The sequence below is a fragment of the Fringilla coelebs genome (assembly GCF_963513975.1).
Source record: "Fringilla coelebs genome assembly, chromosome: 3".
Lineage (NCBI taxonomy): Eukaryota > Metazoa > Chordata > Aves > Passeriformes > Fringillidae > Fringilla > Fringilla coelebs.
This window is the reverse complement of record NC_140030.1, coordinates 95,677,544-95,693,875: the sequence shown is the minus strand read 5'-3', so window position 1 is coordinate 95,693,875 and position 16,332 is coordinate 95,677,544. Positions and strand designations below refer to the sequence as shown.

The following is a 16,332-nucleotide window of genomic DNA, read 5'->3' as shown; positions in this document are numbered from 1 at the left end:
TGGCAAATAGTCCTCATCAAAATTTTCCAAAGCTTTTCTGAGCAGCCACTGAAAAGGTAACCTGATTTGGGTTAATTTATGTTCAGTGGAGCTCTAATACAAAGTGTTTAAAAAGAAAAGGGAAGAGACTGTGAAATTTTATTTAGCAATGTCCTTCTCTAAGTTTTCTTCACAATTTTGAGTGCTCTTCAAAGAGAATTCAGAAGATAATCTGAATTTGTCAAAGAGAAAATTGTGAGTTGAAGCAAGTAAAAGCAAATGTTTTAGGGCTATGTTGTGTCCAAAATGGAAAGTGCAGAATGAAAAAGTGAAGTCTCTGGGTAAAGCAAGTAAAGCATCCCTGGATGGTTTATGCAACAAGATAAAGGTGAGATTAAACTCTCTGAACCTAGATTCCAACAGTGCTAGTGCTGGTGAACTTTGGGTACTTGCCTTCACTCTCAACCTTGAACCAGTTTCTTAGGAAGGGCATGGACAGACTCTGAGTTACATCACAGTATCTGGGCTGAGCTGTAAGGAAATAAAAGGACTCTAAGATGACTGAGTTCAAAGTCATAAACTGTTTCAATACAATGGGGCTTTTTAAGGCTAACATGTTGTATGTTAACTGCAATTGCTTTATTTGGGTGTTCTGCAGGCAGTTTGACACAGGCATAAGTCTGGTATCAGTTTCAGTCTAGAAATGCTGCTGATATAAAAAAAGAAGCTTTTGCAGTAGGAGTCAATTTACAGTGATGAAATCAGTGAGTGGGTTTTTCATCGTCATGTTCTTTGCTGTGCTACTGGAAAAGGTCATATGTAGGTGTAAATATACACAAAAGTACATTTATATGGGAAACATAAGAGAACTACATTTTTTAAAAAAAGTGAAGTATTTGAAATATTTCAGGAAGCTTTATCCAGGTGATAGAGAAGACACTGAAGTATGCAAAAAGATTTTTATGCTGGGTATCAAGTGCAGAGAATGGTGATTTGTAACTAAAAAAACTGAACAACCATCTTAAAACAGGGAAAAATATAACAAAAAGAAGACATTACAGCCTAGGAATTAAATAGTCCCACAGGTTCATAATTTCAGATTGACCCACCAGTGTATTCAAGTGAAATTTAGGAGAGCATGAAAAATACATTCCCAGGCCAAACTCCAGGACAGAGTCTCTCCCCAGGACAGTTTCAGGACTGCCATGAGGAGTAACAGCTGTGATTAAAAATCCAGCAACATTCACCTCTGTACTCTGCCAAGGACACTGATAAAGCTTTCCCCCAGACTGAAGTCTTGCTAGTCTAGGCTTCTGCTCCCTGGGTTGAAGCAGACCTAAAGACTTCCCAGCCATTCCATCTTTCAGTCTATGCCAAGAAACCCCATCTTCCTCTTCCAAGTGTGAAGGAGGGACTCAAATAAAATGAGCAAGGAATGAGGAACAAACCACCTTCCACAAGTAGGTCTGTTGGCCGGTGCTTATTTTGTTCTTCATTTTGTGATTGACCTTATCTGTGGCAGAAGACAAACACATTGTTTCCATTTAGATTTTCTGTCATTTGGTCCATGACTCCTAATTTAGAGAAACAAGCTTCACAGTCAAGGCTGTCACCAGGTCTTCTTGGATTGAGCCTTAAAGGCCTTCTCACAGCCATAAATTGCATTTCAGGCTAGGGATGATGCCTTAAAATGTCATGTGCCCAGGATCACCCTCAGCTTTTTAGTACAAATGTAATATTTTCCTTCCCACAGCCCTAGAGCTTAGTAACTCCTTCATTACATACAGCAGGGTGTGGGTGTTGGCTTTGTTCAGTCTTTAGTTTCTTCCAGGTCATTCCTGAAATGCGTGTTGTAAATAATTTTTATGATGGGTTAAAAAATAAAGTCTGGCAGGACTTTGATAAGCAGGATGAAGAGAGGTCTCTCTTAATGGAAATGCTAATGGTTCCTTATTTTCATGATTCTTTTTGCTATCCAAATTCTACAGAAGCACGAGACTATGAGTGACCTTATTTTCATTCAGTAGTAAAAGAAAATTACCGTCATTGCTGCTGTTATTATTGTCATATTTCATAATTACAGAGGTATCCTACTTTCAAAGGCTGGTGATGGCTTCTCTGGAAGAAATTAGGTAGATTTTCACCTGCCACCTTGAAAATGAATAAGTTAGGGAGGATGTGGCACAAATGTGCAAAATTAAGTGTGGCATAGGGAAGGCCAGTAGCCATTGAATGGTTGTCCTGTCTTCTGAAACAAGAACAGGTCAAGTGAAACCAGCAGGATTCAGATTCAAAACAAGGGGGAAAGGCAATAGGCTGTGAGAGTTGTGGTTGTTCAGCCTGGAGAAGGGAGGGCTCTGGGGAGACCTTAGGGCACCCTGCATTATCTAAAGGAGCCCACAAGAGAGCAGGAGAGGGACTTTTTACAAGGGCAGGTAGTGACAGGACAAGGGGGAATGGCCTTAAACTGGCAGAGGGTAGTTTAGATTAGATATTAGGAAGAAATTTACTCTGTGGGTGATGAGGCACTGGAGTACATTGCCCAGAGAACCTGTGGATGCCCCACCCTTGAAAGTATTCCTGGCCAGGTTGGAAGGGGCTTTGAGCAACCTGCCCATGTCTCTTCCTGTGGCAGGGAGGTTCCAAACTAAACTATCCTATGGTTCTTGTTTCCAATCAACGTTGAAGTCTGTGTTTCTTAGTGAGAGCCTGGACTAAGACAGGAAAGAAAAATCCACTGAGGGCTACAAGATACAGATATCTAGCTCAGAAACTCAGTTGGGCTGAAAATACCTGAAGAATAAGAGAGTATTATGGGAATGTGTACTTTATACTTACCCTGCTTTACTGTTACCTAAGCCTCCCTTTATGGCCACAGGTGGGCATAGACTCTTGGCTGCCAATGGCTGTTAAAAATTGGTGTGCTGAGTACTTTGAAAGCTTGGTACACAGAGATCTTGAAGCTTATAGGAGTGCATGGCATCTTGGGGTTCAGAAGGGAAGTTTTCTTGTTTGTAATAATTTTAGAAGTTCTGAAGAATTTTTCTAATTTTTGTTCCTGATTAGGATGAGGAAACTGCAGCTTTTCTAGCAGCATTGTAGCTGAAACTAAAGTTTCATCATTCAATCATTCAGAAAACTAAAGTGCTGGACGACCTTTTCTGCATCTCCTTGTTCCAACTCAGCATAGTCAGAAATAGGGAGCCTGGGAAATTTAGGCTGCTTTTTTCTTTAATAATATGTAGCTTGTTCAGGCCATCTCAGGGCTGGATGAATAAGTGAAATCATAACATTCTACTGCTGAGTATCTACAGTCAGGGTAAAACACACATGGATGCCAAGCACACTGAAGAGCAATCATACACATGGTTTATTTCTGAAAGGATTTGAGACCAAATGTTCAGATACTGCAGATGGATTTGTACAGGCAGAATGGAAGTGCCAGAAAGGGGGAAGAGCCTGAGTGAAAACACTGGCAGTGGAGTCAGTGACTCCTGTGTTCAGGATCATTGCTTTCTTTTGGACTGTGTGGAAGGAGATCAAAGCAGAAAAGAGCTACAGGGATAACACGTATTTTATTCGGAAGATTCACCTGAATTAATTATTCTTCTTATTGAAAGCAACAACTTCTTGAATGAGAATGACTGAGGTAACTTGCTAACCTGGCAGTTTTAGGAGCTGCTTGTCTTTAATTGATTGTGGCACCTGGATAAAGAGAGAACAGAGAGGTTTGGATGCATAATGAGAAGAGTAAAAGCTTGGATGTCCAAGAGGCTTCTAAGCAGTCACAGTGCAAAGGCCCTTGCATGGATGAAGAGCTGGTCAGAAGTTGTCCTGGTTTTGGCTGGGATAGTTAATTTTCTTCACAGGAACTGGTACAGTACTGCATTTTGGATTCAGCATGAGAAAAATATTGATAGCACTCTGATGTTTTAGTTGTTGATAAGTAGCAGTTACTCCAAGTCAAAGAGTTTTTGGTTTTCCATGCTCTGCAAGTGAGGAGCTGCACAAGAATCTGAGAAGGAGCACAGTCAGGATAGGCAGGACCTGGACTAGCCAAAGGGATATTCCATACCACAGTGTAATTTTCAGAACATAAGTTGAGAGGAGGTGGCCAGGAGTCACTGATTGCTGCTGGGGGATGAGCTGGACATCGATCAGAGGGTGGTGAGCAACTGTTGTGCATCATTTGTTTCCTTGATTTACTTTTGGTTTGTTTTGTTTCTGTGGGTTTGTTTGTTTGTTTTTACTTTGCTTCAATTATTAAACTGCTCTTATTTCAACCCACAAGGTTTCTTTAGCTGTTCTCTCCTTCCCATCCCACCTTGGGCGGGGGAGAGTGAGCGAGTTGCTGTGTGGCACTGAGTTGCCAGCTGGGCCTAAACTGTGATTGAAGATGAGAAACAGAGTGATTCCACAGATGGAACAGATCAGTTCCATAGAAATGTGTGCTAAATGTTCAGAACAGAAAAGTGAATCAAATGTGAGACCATACAGGGAAAGGAGTAAAAGAGACAGGACTGCTGCTGTTCCTCTCTGTCAGTGTGCCTGTGTATCTCCTGCTCCTCTGTATCTGCCCTGCGTTTTGAAGACTGTGCAGGTTTGGTTCCCTCATCTCCCAAAGGTGTGGAGAGGAACTGGAAACAGTCCAGACACAGATCTGTGGTCTGACCCAGCAGACGCTGCTCTGTGCCTGTGTCAGTGCGTGGCTGTTTCGTGACAAGCAGATGGAGATGTGTGAGCTTGACAGAAGGAATAATCAGTGGATCAGCAGATCCAGTGTCAGAGCTGACACTCTGAACACATACAGTTTCTGACACCTTCAGAATTGTAATTGTGAAGGTGCTCCAATTACAGAATTGTAATTGTGCTCCATGTCAGAGGACTTAGTCACAGCCTTATTTGCTGAAAACAATATTTTTAACACGATGCCTTCAAAATAACTGTGATATTTTTATGTTTTGAAGTCAGTTCAGGGCTATGAAACCTTTTTTTCCAAAGAGGGTTGATATATATTTTTCACAGGAGGATTAATGAGGTTTCAGCTACTGTATTATGTCTTCCTGAAATAAAAGTCACTAGGAATTCCTTTCATTTCTATGAAGGTGCAATTAGCTGGGCTTCAGAGAGCTGTCTTTTTTTTTTTTTTTTTTTGATTGTAAGCGAAGTGCCAGAGGCAGAGTTTTCTCTAATTATAATAAAGAAGATATAGTCTTTCATTTTAAAATTTATATCTGACTATTTCACTTCCCATAACTCCTATTTTTCTTCTTATTGTTCTACCTATTTGCTTTTGATTTGGCCCATTAAGCATTTCTTATCCTATGTCAGTAGTTGCAGTTCTGGAGCTGAAATGTGTGTTGATGTAAGTTATTCTATCCTCTCCCACAACTCTGTTTATTTTTATGGTAAGTTCATTTCAATACATTCATTTTCATGCATTTGTCAATTTGCACATTGCAGGATATCAGGTGTGTGAATCTCTGCTTAATTGGGAGTTGTGTATTAATTCCTTGCAGGGGAGACCACCCCTGAAAGGCTGCTCAAGTCCACTCCAGAGGTTAATACACATCTGGGGTTCTGTGCACAGAATTAGGTGAAATGGAGAGGCCTGATGTAAAAGATGTATTCAAGCGAGACATCAACTCAATCAACAGCAGTAACAATGCAACTGCTTCAGAGTTAGAACAAAGAGGAAATTCCTGAGGTCCTTAAGGAATTTCTGGTTGTAGAGAACACTGCCTTAGGTAGGTGGGACAAGATAGTGTTCCCTGGCCTTGCTGATTTAAAATCTGACAGTAATGGGTGCCTTGCCAAGTGTGGTGAATGTGTGATGTGGCACTTCAGTGTGAATTGTAGCTGCTGGAGTGGTACCTCAGCACTGGTTTGCCTCTGGCATAGCTGAAATGCTAACTCTCACAGGATAATGTTTTAAGAACCCAATTTTATCTAGGTCTTACATATTTTATTTATTATTTTTGGGCCCAGTTCTGATACTGAGAACCCCATAGTAGAGGATGACTTGATTTCACAGCAGCTATTTTAGCTGTTCAATTTGAAATTATGTATCAGTAGTCCAGCTGTCTTTTTTTCCATTTGCGAGTGGGGCTGTTATTTTTTCAAGAACTGTCATAAAAACAACAGCAACAAAACATCTGCAAATAAAAGGCAGAGGTTTACTACCTTTTCATGGTTCTTGTAGTTTAAAAACTGCATGCAATTATTTTTCTTAAAGGGTAATGACAGAGTTGTGAACACTAAGGAACTATTTTCATTGACTAGTAAAATGTTAAGGGCTGGAAAGGACCTTAAGGATCAAGTTCCAACTCCCTGCCATGGCAGGGACACCTCTCACTAGACCAGGTTGCCCACTGCTCCATCCAACCTGGCCTTGAACTGACAGGGATGGGGCATCCACAACCTCCGTGGGCAACCTCTGTCAGTATCTTACCACGCTAAATTCGCCTCTTTCAGTTTGTAACCATTGCTCCTTGTTCTGTAACTATCATTCTTGATGAAGAGCTCCTCTCTGGCTCCTCTGTAGCCCCCCTTCAGATGCTGGAAGGTTGGTACAAAGTCTCTCCACAGTCTTCTCCACGATGAACAGCCCCAACATTCTCAGCCTGTCTTCACAGGCGAGGTGCCCCAGTCCTTATCAAATTTGTGGCCTCCTCTGGACTTGGTTCAACAGCTTCGTGTCCTTCCTATGTTGGGGTCACCAAATCTGGACGCAGCACTGCAGGTGGAGTCTCACCAGAGCAGAGTAGAAGAGAATCACCTTCAAACTTCTGGCCACGCAGCTTTGGATGCAGCCCAGGATTCCCTTGGCTTTTTGACACACCTTTTTAAAGGTTGCTGGCTGGAAATGAGCTGGCTCAGTAGATGGCACTCCGTCCTTTGGTTTGGCACTTTCGTCTTCAATAAAGCACCAAAGGTCCGTAATTATTGGATCCTTCGCTGGAACTTCACCGTCTCGGCGCGGCGGGCGCGGACGCAGCCCAACCTTGGGCAGCTCTGCCCGCCCGAGAGGGCCCTTCCCCCGCCGCCGCGCCGGCTCCGCGCCTCCCGGCGGCCCATCCAGCTTCTCTTTATTCCAGGTTTGTTTGATTTCGTGTCGCCCGCCGTGGGTGCTCGGGGCGGGGCGGTGCCCTCGGGCGGGGCGCTGCGGGCCGGGCCGGCCGCACTTATTGCGGGCCGGGCCGGCCGCACTTATTGCGGGCGAGCGGCGGCGCTGGCGCGGAGCGTTACCGGCCGGAGCGTGCGGCCGCCATGGGGCGGTACTCGGGCAAGACGTGCCGCCTCATCTTCATGCTGGTGCTCACCGCCGGCTTCTTCGTGGCCGAGCTGGTGTCCGGGTACCTGGGCAACTCCATCGCGCTGGTGTCCGACTCCTTCAACATGCTCTCGGACCTCATCTCCCTCTGCGTGGGGCTCTCCACCGGGCGCATCGCCCGCCGCAGCCGCCGCGGTCCCCGCGCCACCTACGGCTACAGCCGCGCCGAGGCGGTGGGAGCGCTCAGCAACGCCGTCTTCCTCACCGCCCTCTGCTTCACCATCCTCGTGGACTCCGTCCTCCGCCTCGCCCGGCCGGAGCCCATAGACGACGCCCAGCTGGTGCTCATCGTCGGCACCCTCGGCCTCGCCGTCAACGTCGTGGGGCTCCTCGTCTTCCAGGACTGGGGCGCCTGCTGCCGTGGGCGACGGCCGTGCCCCGCTCCGCCCGCGGCCGCCGCGCTGCGGGACGTGCCCGGTGGCATCCCGAACGGCGAGGAGGATGAAGCAGGTGCCTTTCGGCTGCACTTCGCCTTCCCCTCGTGTCCCGCATCTCTGCTCACCCCTCCCTCCAACATCCCTCTCACCCTCCCTCACCCTTCCCCATCCTCTCTCTCCGTCTCGTTTTCCCTCGGGACCCGCCGGGCTGTTGGCCCAATCCTCTGGGCCCTTCCAGAGCCCCAAGGCCACTCGTGGGCCCGGGGGGTTTCTCTAAGCTCGCTCAGGCACCCGGGGCCTCTTTCACCTTGTACTTTACCCTGGGCTCCTGGGCGTGCCCCCGGGAGGGTGGAAGGAGGTGTTGCCCAGGGAGCTGCATGGGAAATGGATTGTTGGATTGTTTTTGGTTTTCTTCTTGTCGTCTTTAAAATAAGTTGGTTTTGAGAAAGTTGATGTTTTTTCTGTTTGTAGAACTTATACACAACACAGCGTTTCTTCTTTGAATGCAGGTGATTCACCAAATGACCAAAAGAGCCCTGAAGGGGGGTCTGAGAAGAAAACAGAGAAAAAGTCTGAAGCCTTGAACATCAGAGGTATGGCATAGGAGTATACTGCTCATGTTTAATTAACTTCAAACACTTCGTGGTTTCCATTTCAGTTTTACATATGCACGCACAATATCAGTAAGAAATAGAGAGGTCCAGGACTCATCCATGTAATTGGATCCAATTATTCTCTAGCAGAAAGATTTTGATTATTTGGAATAGCATAAGTAGTAACAAAATAGTGTCATGCTGATTTGGCTTTGAGCGTGCTCGTGGTTTGATTTTTACTCTTAGAAGAATGCAGCTGGACATTTGGAAAGGACACAAACCCTCCTGCACTAAATGAAGTCATTAGAGTCTTTAGACGAAGGTTACACAGGGAATTATGAGGTGAATCTTTGTGTCACTGATGTAGTAGTAGTTGAGCAGTTTTCAACCTTAAAATGCTTTTGGGCAGAAAACATAAATCCTTCTAAATCCCAGGGTTGATAATATTTTGTTGTCAGCATAAGGAAAATGGTTCTGAAACTGGTGCTTCAGCGTGGTGTTTTTGCAGGTATGAACCCATTCCTGTGAGAGTGTGTGACAGGATCAGCCCTTCCTACATTGTAATTTGGCAGGTCTCTGGGAATCTGTGAAGTGAAACATAAAGCTACTCCTAGGAATAAATTGCCCACATGTTTCTCCCTGTCTATGTAGGTGTTTCTCTGCATACACGTTTATGTACCTACTCTGAGCAGAACCAAAAGCAAATGTCTTTGAGGATATGAAATACTGAGTTTGTTCCCAAGGAAAGGGCTGTCAGAAACCTCAATTAGAAGAGTAGTTTCTCGTTTCTTATGGTCACTGATCAGCACCTGATATTCCTCCAAGGTTGTGTGAGTTTGCTTTGCGTGAATTCAGCTTGAGAGGTCAATGTGGCAGTCAGGCACGTGGGTTTGCTGTTTTTTTTATTTGTGTGTGTGTCTGTCTTCAAAAGTGTTTGCAGAACTACACAAATGCGTCTGTAAGGGAAGATGCTTTGGAAAATCAAAGCATGTGCTAGAGACACAACACTTGCTTGAATGTCTAGGAGTTGGTGTCACTGGATATTATGGCATTATAGTGGTAAGATTTTTGGAGAAGGATGAGCACACTGTCACACTCAGGGATGGAGGAGAGAAGAGTAAGGAACCAATTGCTTTAGAGAAGACCTTGCTTGCCTGAACCACAGTGCTTAGGTATAAAGATGCTGGAAGCTTTCAAAAAATGTCTGAAGGATAAAGAATTTTGTGACAGTTATTTTAAGATATGGGTCATCTTTGATTTTTAAAAATAATTTTTTAAATGTTTTTAAATCTATTTTCATTGTCTTTATGACTACAGAGGTAAGAAATATTTACAAAGATATGTGTATTTGAAATTCTGTTTCACTCCATACTTTTCCTTTTAAGTTAGTTACAAGCTGTAAACTTCACAATCACTTCGCAGAAATTTCTTTTGTTGTGGAATGGGATCCTCCCTGAAAAACATGGTTGAACGAAGTGGATTGGCAGAGGAATAGTTTCCTTGATTTTATAGCTGGTAGGAACAGGAATCCATAGATTCTGCCTGGAATCTGCAGGATTAATTATTGCAGTGTGAAATTATTCCTTTTACTGCTTGAGCATACACAGAGTATTTCAGTTAGACTTTGGAACGCAAGGTGTTGGAAACTACTACCTATGGTCTTACCATAATGACTTCATTTAGTAAAAATTAATTTTTTATTCCAGCTTATAACCATAGCTTTTGGGATTTGATAGGGAAATGGACAAATTTCTGTCTGAGCCCTAATTCTGTGATGCATTATCAGGGTATATGTGTTAATGAAGTTAAGAATGTAAAATAAACATTTTTCCAAATTCTGTATTCTCAATTACTAATTCATCAAAATTCTGACATATTTTTGTCATTTTTTTTCTTTAAAAAAATTTCTTTTTTTTTTGAATTCATTTTTTTCCTTAACTCTAAAGAAGGCTTTCTGAAACATTTTCCTGTTCTTTATAAGCTGTGCTCTCTTGTTAGTTGCCCGGGCAATGCAACTGCATCCTGCCTGTTCCTCTTGTTAGTGCAACAGCTGATATCCCGTGCTGAATCAGGACTATTTGTAAATGAAAAGGAAACACTGCAACACTGTTAGGAGGAGTAAAACCCCGTGGTAGTCTGCCAAATGGGGCAGAACATGCCTGACTCCAGCAGAAAGAGCTGGACTTACCAGGAGCTTGTACTTTCTTATCTGACCCAAGTGATTTGGAGGAACTCCAGAGGCTGTGGCCTTCATTTCTTGCACAGATCAAGGTGCGTGTACAGAGCTGGTAAGAAACACCAGCATGGGCAGAGTTCTAGGGCTAATCCAGTATCCAGCACCATCAAAACTCTTTGCTGTGTTGTTAGTGAGTTTTGGGGGAGCCTTTTGCAGCTCCTCACTTGAAAGTGTATGTGATGGGGTTGTTAAAAAGAGATGGTTCATTTTCTTCTCTCACAGCCCCTAAACAAAAAAATATTGATGAAGAAATTAACTTCATACAGAGAGAGATGTTGTGATGTTTATTCCATCCCAGGCGTGGGTTGGAATAAAATCTGAGTCTGAACAGTAAAATCTAACAAAACTGGATAATGTTTGAGCACTGATGGGAAGAGGGAAGTTTATGTAAAGTAGTAAGAAGAAATAGAAGAAAAAGGCACTTCTTGGATTTTTGTAACTCTGTAGCAGAAAGATTGCTTTGGTCATTGTGGTTTAAAGAGCAGCTAAATATGTTAGTGTAAGAGCCTGTTTTGGGTCTTTACCTTTTGTACAAAACCATTGTTATAAGATGTAAAATGACGTACCCAGCATTCCTCTCAGAGTAGTCCAGGCACTAAACCATGTGACTACTCTGGAACCAGATTCTGATTTTTGGCAGGTCTGAAGGCTGGTAGTATTGATGGAACAAGGTTTAAGATGACTGGTAATCTAGTTTGATCTAAAAATTGGAGTCTGAGGGTATTTGGAGCCAGCTTAGATTTCACTTAGGCAATTTTTCAGATTTCAGCAGTGTCACAGAAACTGGTGCGGGAAGGTAACTGTTACTGGGGGTGGTCTGCAGCTCTCCACTCCCAGGGTAGAAGGGATAGATTTAGTCATGAATTTTTAATTTAGATTTAACATGTCAGGATCTGTTAATAATCTTTATGCATTTTAAGCAAGCACATTTTGTGTTACCATGGCATTTCAGCTGGACAGCAGTCGCTAGCATACCCTACATGCTTAATAATGCATCCCACTCAAACAGCAGTGCTTCAGAGTCAGTATTTTCTTGCTATTTTTTCCAAAAGTTGTTGCTGAAAACTTTGGTTATGATATTCATGGCTGGAATATTGCATTATTCATGTCAAGTGGAACATACTTGAAAAACACAGCATTACACCTCCCCCTAGAAAAAGAAAATCCCGAAAACAAAGCAAAAAATCCCAAACCCATCCCACTAATGGAAATTGTGCCATTTGTTTCAGGTGTTCTTTTGCATGTTATGGGAGATGCACTTGGATCTGTGGTCGTGGTAGTTACTGCTACTATCTTCTATGTACGACCTCTGGGGGATGCTCCATGCAATTGGCAGTGCTACATTGATCCAAGCCTGACAATAGTTATGGTGCTCATCATCTTGTCTTCTGCATTCCCACTTATAAAGGAGACCTCAACTATTTTGTTGCAGATGGTCCCCAAAGGTGTTGATATGCAACTACTGAGTAAGTCAAATTTGTTGTTGAAATGCTGTTAATTTTAATGGTGTACTTCAATGCACATGTTATTGGTGGAATGAAATGCTTGGATTAATTATTCATAATAGCTCTAAATTCTCAAGAACTGTGAGAAATAGTCAGATGCCTGTGTCCTAGCAACATGATTCAAATCTCTCTGGATTAGTTAAAGCATGCATTTTGAGAATGTGGTACTCCAACAATACATCAAACATACCAGGTCTTGAGCTGTTAATGCTTTGTGTGGGTTATTTGTGAAAGAAACAACTTTGAGTTACAATCTTTTCCAGCCCTGCACTGGCTGCTTCCAAAAAGCTTCCAAAACATCTTAGAAATTTCCATTAAGATTAGTTAGCTTTGTAGCTCTTAGGTGCTGTTCACCCTGGTTAATTGTGGAGTAACACTAGGTATTTCTGGAATTCCCGCATGCTCAAGGCTTAAAGAAACCAGAAGATGTGGGGTCTTGATGGAGGAAGTGATGTAATATTTCCTCTGTGAACAGCTGGTAAATTGCCAGGTAAATCCAGAAGGAAAGGTGCTATGTTCATTACCTGGAGGCTGAACTGAAGGCAGCTGGGAGCAGACACATTGTACCAAGTATATCTCCTCTAAAAGAATAGTTTTGACACTGCTGCTTTTGGATGGGGTGCCTAGTGAGGCAGCTGATAACTAGCCAGTGCATCAAGCCCCTAATACCTTTCCCTCATGCCTTCCAGCTAACAGACTAGCTCGTGTGCCAGGGGTGAGCAGCCTCCATGAGGTGCACGTCTGGGAGCTTGCAAGTGGGAGGAACATCGCCACTCTCCACATCAAGTGCCAAACCCCTTCTGATTACCAAGGTGCTGCTTACCAAATACGGAAGGTTTTCCACGAGTCAGGAGTCCATTCCGTGACCATCCAGCCCGAGTACGCGGACCACAAGACCTCACATCTCCTGTGCAGCTCGCCCTGCATCTCAAAAGCCTGTGACTCTCATCTGTGCTGCAGCCAGAGGGAGCCCCCCCGGGCTGAAACCAATGGCTACATGGAGAAAAGTGAGAGCTCCCTTTCTGCACAGCACAAAGACAATGGTTCAAGGAAAAGTGACGTTGAAATCCCTATGGAGGACCCAGTGGCAGAGGAGAACGTGAAAAACTGTGATGTGTCTGGTGACAAATCGCAGTCGGGTGGTACACGATTTTAGGCAATTCGCTCTGCTCTGTGCTGTGCTCTCGTGGAGCAAATGTATCTTGGTTGGGAAGGGGGGCATCGGTGGTTGTAGCTGAAGTTGGTGTGGCAAAAAGATTTCTGTGCTTTAGCTGTAAACCAAAACACACCTAAAACCCCCTTGTACCTGAAATAAGGATTAGGATTTCCACCAAGGCTGTTGCATTCATGTGATTTTTGTGATGCAGCCGTACCCAGTTCCTTACCAAACTAAGGCCGAATTCCTGCTGTTAGAGTGGATGGGGTATGTCACCCTCTGTCTGCACTGATGTTTGCAGTTCGTGGCCAGTAGCACTGGGAAAGAACCTCTGGCCTTTCCTGCTGGAGCGAGCTGTTTCTTGAAAGCCCTATGGCCAGTTAATGATTGTACTGGGCTGAAGTACTGTATATTTATAAAGGACTTCAGTAGAGATGCTTTACTGATCCTTAAACCCCATTTTTGCATGGACAGTTCATTTTTAACAGTAACAATTCTGGCCAGTGGAGTTTGTGAATGAAATTAAGTGTGTCTAAGGGGAAGCACTCAGGAATTATGACTTGTGTTATTTTCTTGATTGACTCCTGTATTTTGGGACAGAGCAGAAGCTGGTCTTGCTTCTCTACAAGTAATAGTGGAGTCCCAGCCTAATCACAGATGAGTGTGCTAAGGAACAGACTGCTTGTCATGAAAGTAAATAAGTACCTACTAATGTTGTCTGTACTGATTCTAGCCAATGGAAATGCAGGCAGTCATCCAGTTAACTTTTATCTTTTCACTGTTGTGATTGTACAACTCAGTCTTTTAAAATTCTTGTTAGCCTTCTCCTGACAACACAAATTCCAAGAGCCATGGTTTTATTTCATCATTATGCAGGATAATTGCATTATCTTTAACACTGAGTCTGTCATTATTCATGCTGAATAAATAAGCTGATGTGTTTATTACGAACAGTTGAAATTCTGCAATTCTATTATTAAGGCATAATTTAATGTTGCATTAATTAAGGAAGCACCTTTAAAGTCTTTTATGCAGTATTATCACTTGGAGGAAGCTTTAAAAAATTTAAACCAGGAAATTTTTCCTGGTTTAGTCTTAATCATTTCTTGTTGGCTGGTTTTAAAGGTCTTGATGCCTTGAGCCCTGCCCTCTGCCCTGGTCCTCCTCCCCCTGTCCAAACATGTATCTCAAAGTGTATTTAGTGAAGCAGTTTACTTCATTTTTGCTGCTTGCTCTTTCTGAAGGTATGCAAGGGTGCTCTAAGGAAAACAAGGTGATGAGCCCTGTCCCCAGTGCTGGATTTCAGTCCGGCGTGTTCCACAGGTTTCTGGGAGGGGTAACCCACTACTCAATCCCCACTGAGTCTAGTGCTTGATCTCCCTGGCTATGCAGATCAAATCCAGAAGAATCCAAATACAATTTGCTGGCAAAAAGCAGCCTTTCAATGGTCTGTGTGGCCTGGACAGGCTATTTTATGCATTTATTCACAGGGACACCTTTATGAAATAGTTGTGTCTTAGCCTCAGTGACATCTTAACAGAAAGGGCAAATTGATTTCCAGCCTGGGCTGGGAAAATACCAGGGCCTCCTTGTAGGCATGGCTTAAAAGCAGCCAACCCCTTATTAATAAGATGATTGCAATAATTCAATGAATATTGAAACACACAGCAAGATATTTTACAGCTTGGAATGTATTTACTGAAGCAGTGATTTCAGTCTAAATAGAACATTTCTAGAATTATAATTACCCCTTTAAAATAGATTTTTGGATGAATTAAGATATTTTATACCATTTCATTGTAAATTTGTACCATATAAATTAGCAACTTACTTGTTGATATAATTAAGAGCTTGGTTCTCCAGCCTCTTTGATTCCTTTGGCAGCAGCAGCAGGATCTTGCTTGGCAGATATTGCACGAGTTAATGTAAATCAGGAAACATGTAAGAATTGCTCTGTCTTTTAAAAGCATGTGCCATGAAGTAAGACAGCCCTTTCTTCTGTTTTTTTTAATCCCCCTCTTTATTTTCACCTATGATGATACTTAGATGTAAATAACAAATGTATTTATCATGGTTTTGAGAACTGGAATAGAAATCTCCCAAAATAACAAGAACTTTCTTCCCAGATAGCCTCTAAAACAAGCACCTTTTCATAATTATTTGTATCTTAAATCAGGTTATTTGATTTATATATATATATATATATATAAATACACATACATATTTTATTAAATGGTTGAAAGCCGGAATGGCAGTATTTGCTTTGGGATTAAAGAAAAGTGATGTTGGGGCATTTGTCAAAATGGACAATTTTTATTCTTCCAGTGTTAAAAATGTGGCTATGTATTTTTTAAAACTTTGAAAAGTGTTGTAACCTGAAAATACAATGAAATAACATTCTTAAACTTTATTTTCTCATGTCTGGTTGTACTGTAACTGCTGCCTGTCAATAAATGGGAAAATACCAGGGACTATAGAAATCTTCATGTCTACAAAACAAAAAGATGTTAAATTTGCCCCATTACTTAAGCAAGCAAAACCAACAGTGCTGTTATTTATGAAATAAACCTTGCTTTTTTTTGTGTTGGGACTTTCAGGGTATTCAACTACAGTTTCTGACCAGCATCTTTGCCTTCCTTTGAGTAACAAAATATTTTTCTCCTGTACTGTGTGTCCCTGCTCTACTTCTGTGGGAGACTTCATTCCAATCCATGTGTATTTTGTATTGGCCTATTTCCCTTCAGTTCTTGGCATCTCTCTTCTAATTCTGTTGAAGCAGGCTTCCCTCATTTTGAGATACAGTATATTTCCATGTTAGCCCTTATCTATGAGCACTTGTTCTAAATCCTGTTTTGTAGTCTATTGCACTGTCATAAAAGCTCTGTTCTGGCCTCTTTAGGTGAATTACTTTGTTTCCCTCCCTGACAAATGCAGGTAGATTGTGCTGCTCTGTCCATTTCAAACACTGCCTTGTGATTGTCTTTCTTGGTTTTCAGGTTCTCTTGCAATGATTGTCCCTTCTGTCCATTGCTGCTGGTGGCAAAGGAAATCTGCTTAAATGATGTGTGACTTTCAACTGGTTGTCCAACTCTTGTGGATGAGATCCATAGCCAGTCATGAATGTGACCTAGTAGAATTATGACAAAACCTTTG

At 42.6% G+C, this 16,332-nt stretch overlaps 1 protein-coding gene across 1 annotated transcript; it reads left to right on the top strand.

Annotated features, from left to right (window-relative positions):
* Window positions 1-7,248: 7,248 nt before the first annotated feature.
* Window positions 7,249-13,179, top strand: SLC30A10 (solute carrier family 30 member 10; the record flags this gene model as incomplete). Its single annotated transcript, XM_084203058.1, has 4 exons — window positions 7,249-7,762; window positions 8,199-8,282; window positions 11,748-11,984; window positions 12,713-13,179. 4 exons carry the CDS (start codon window positions 7,249-7,251, stop codon window positions 13,177-13,179), a joined length of 1,302 nt encoding a protein of 433 aa, XP_084059184.1.
* Between the last annotated feature and the right edge of the window lie 3,153 nt (window positions 13,180-16,332).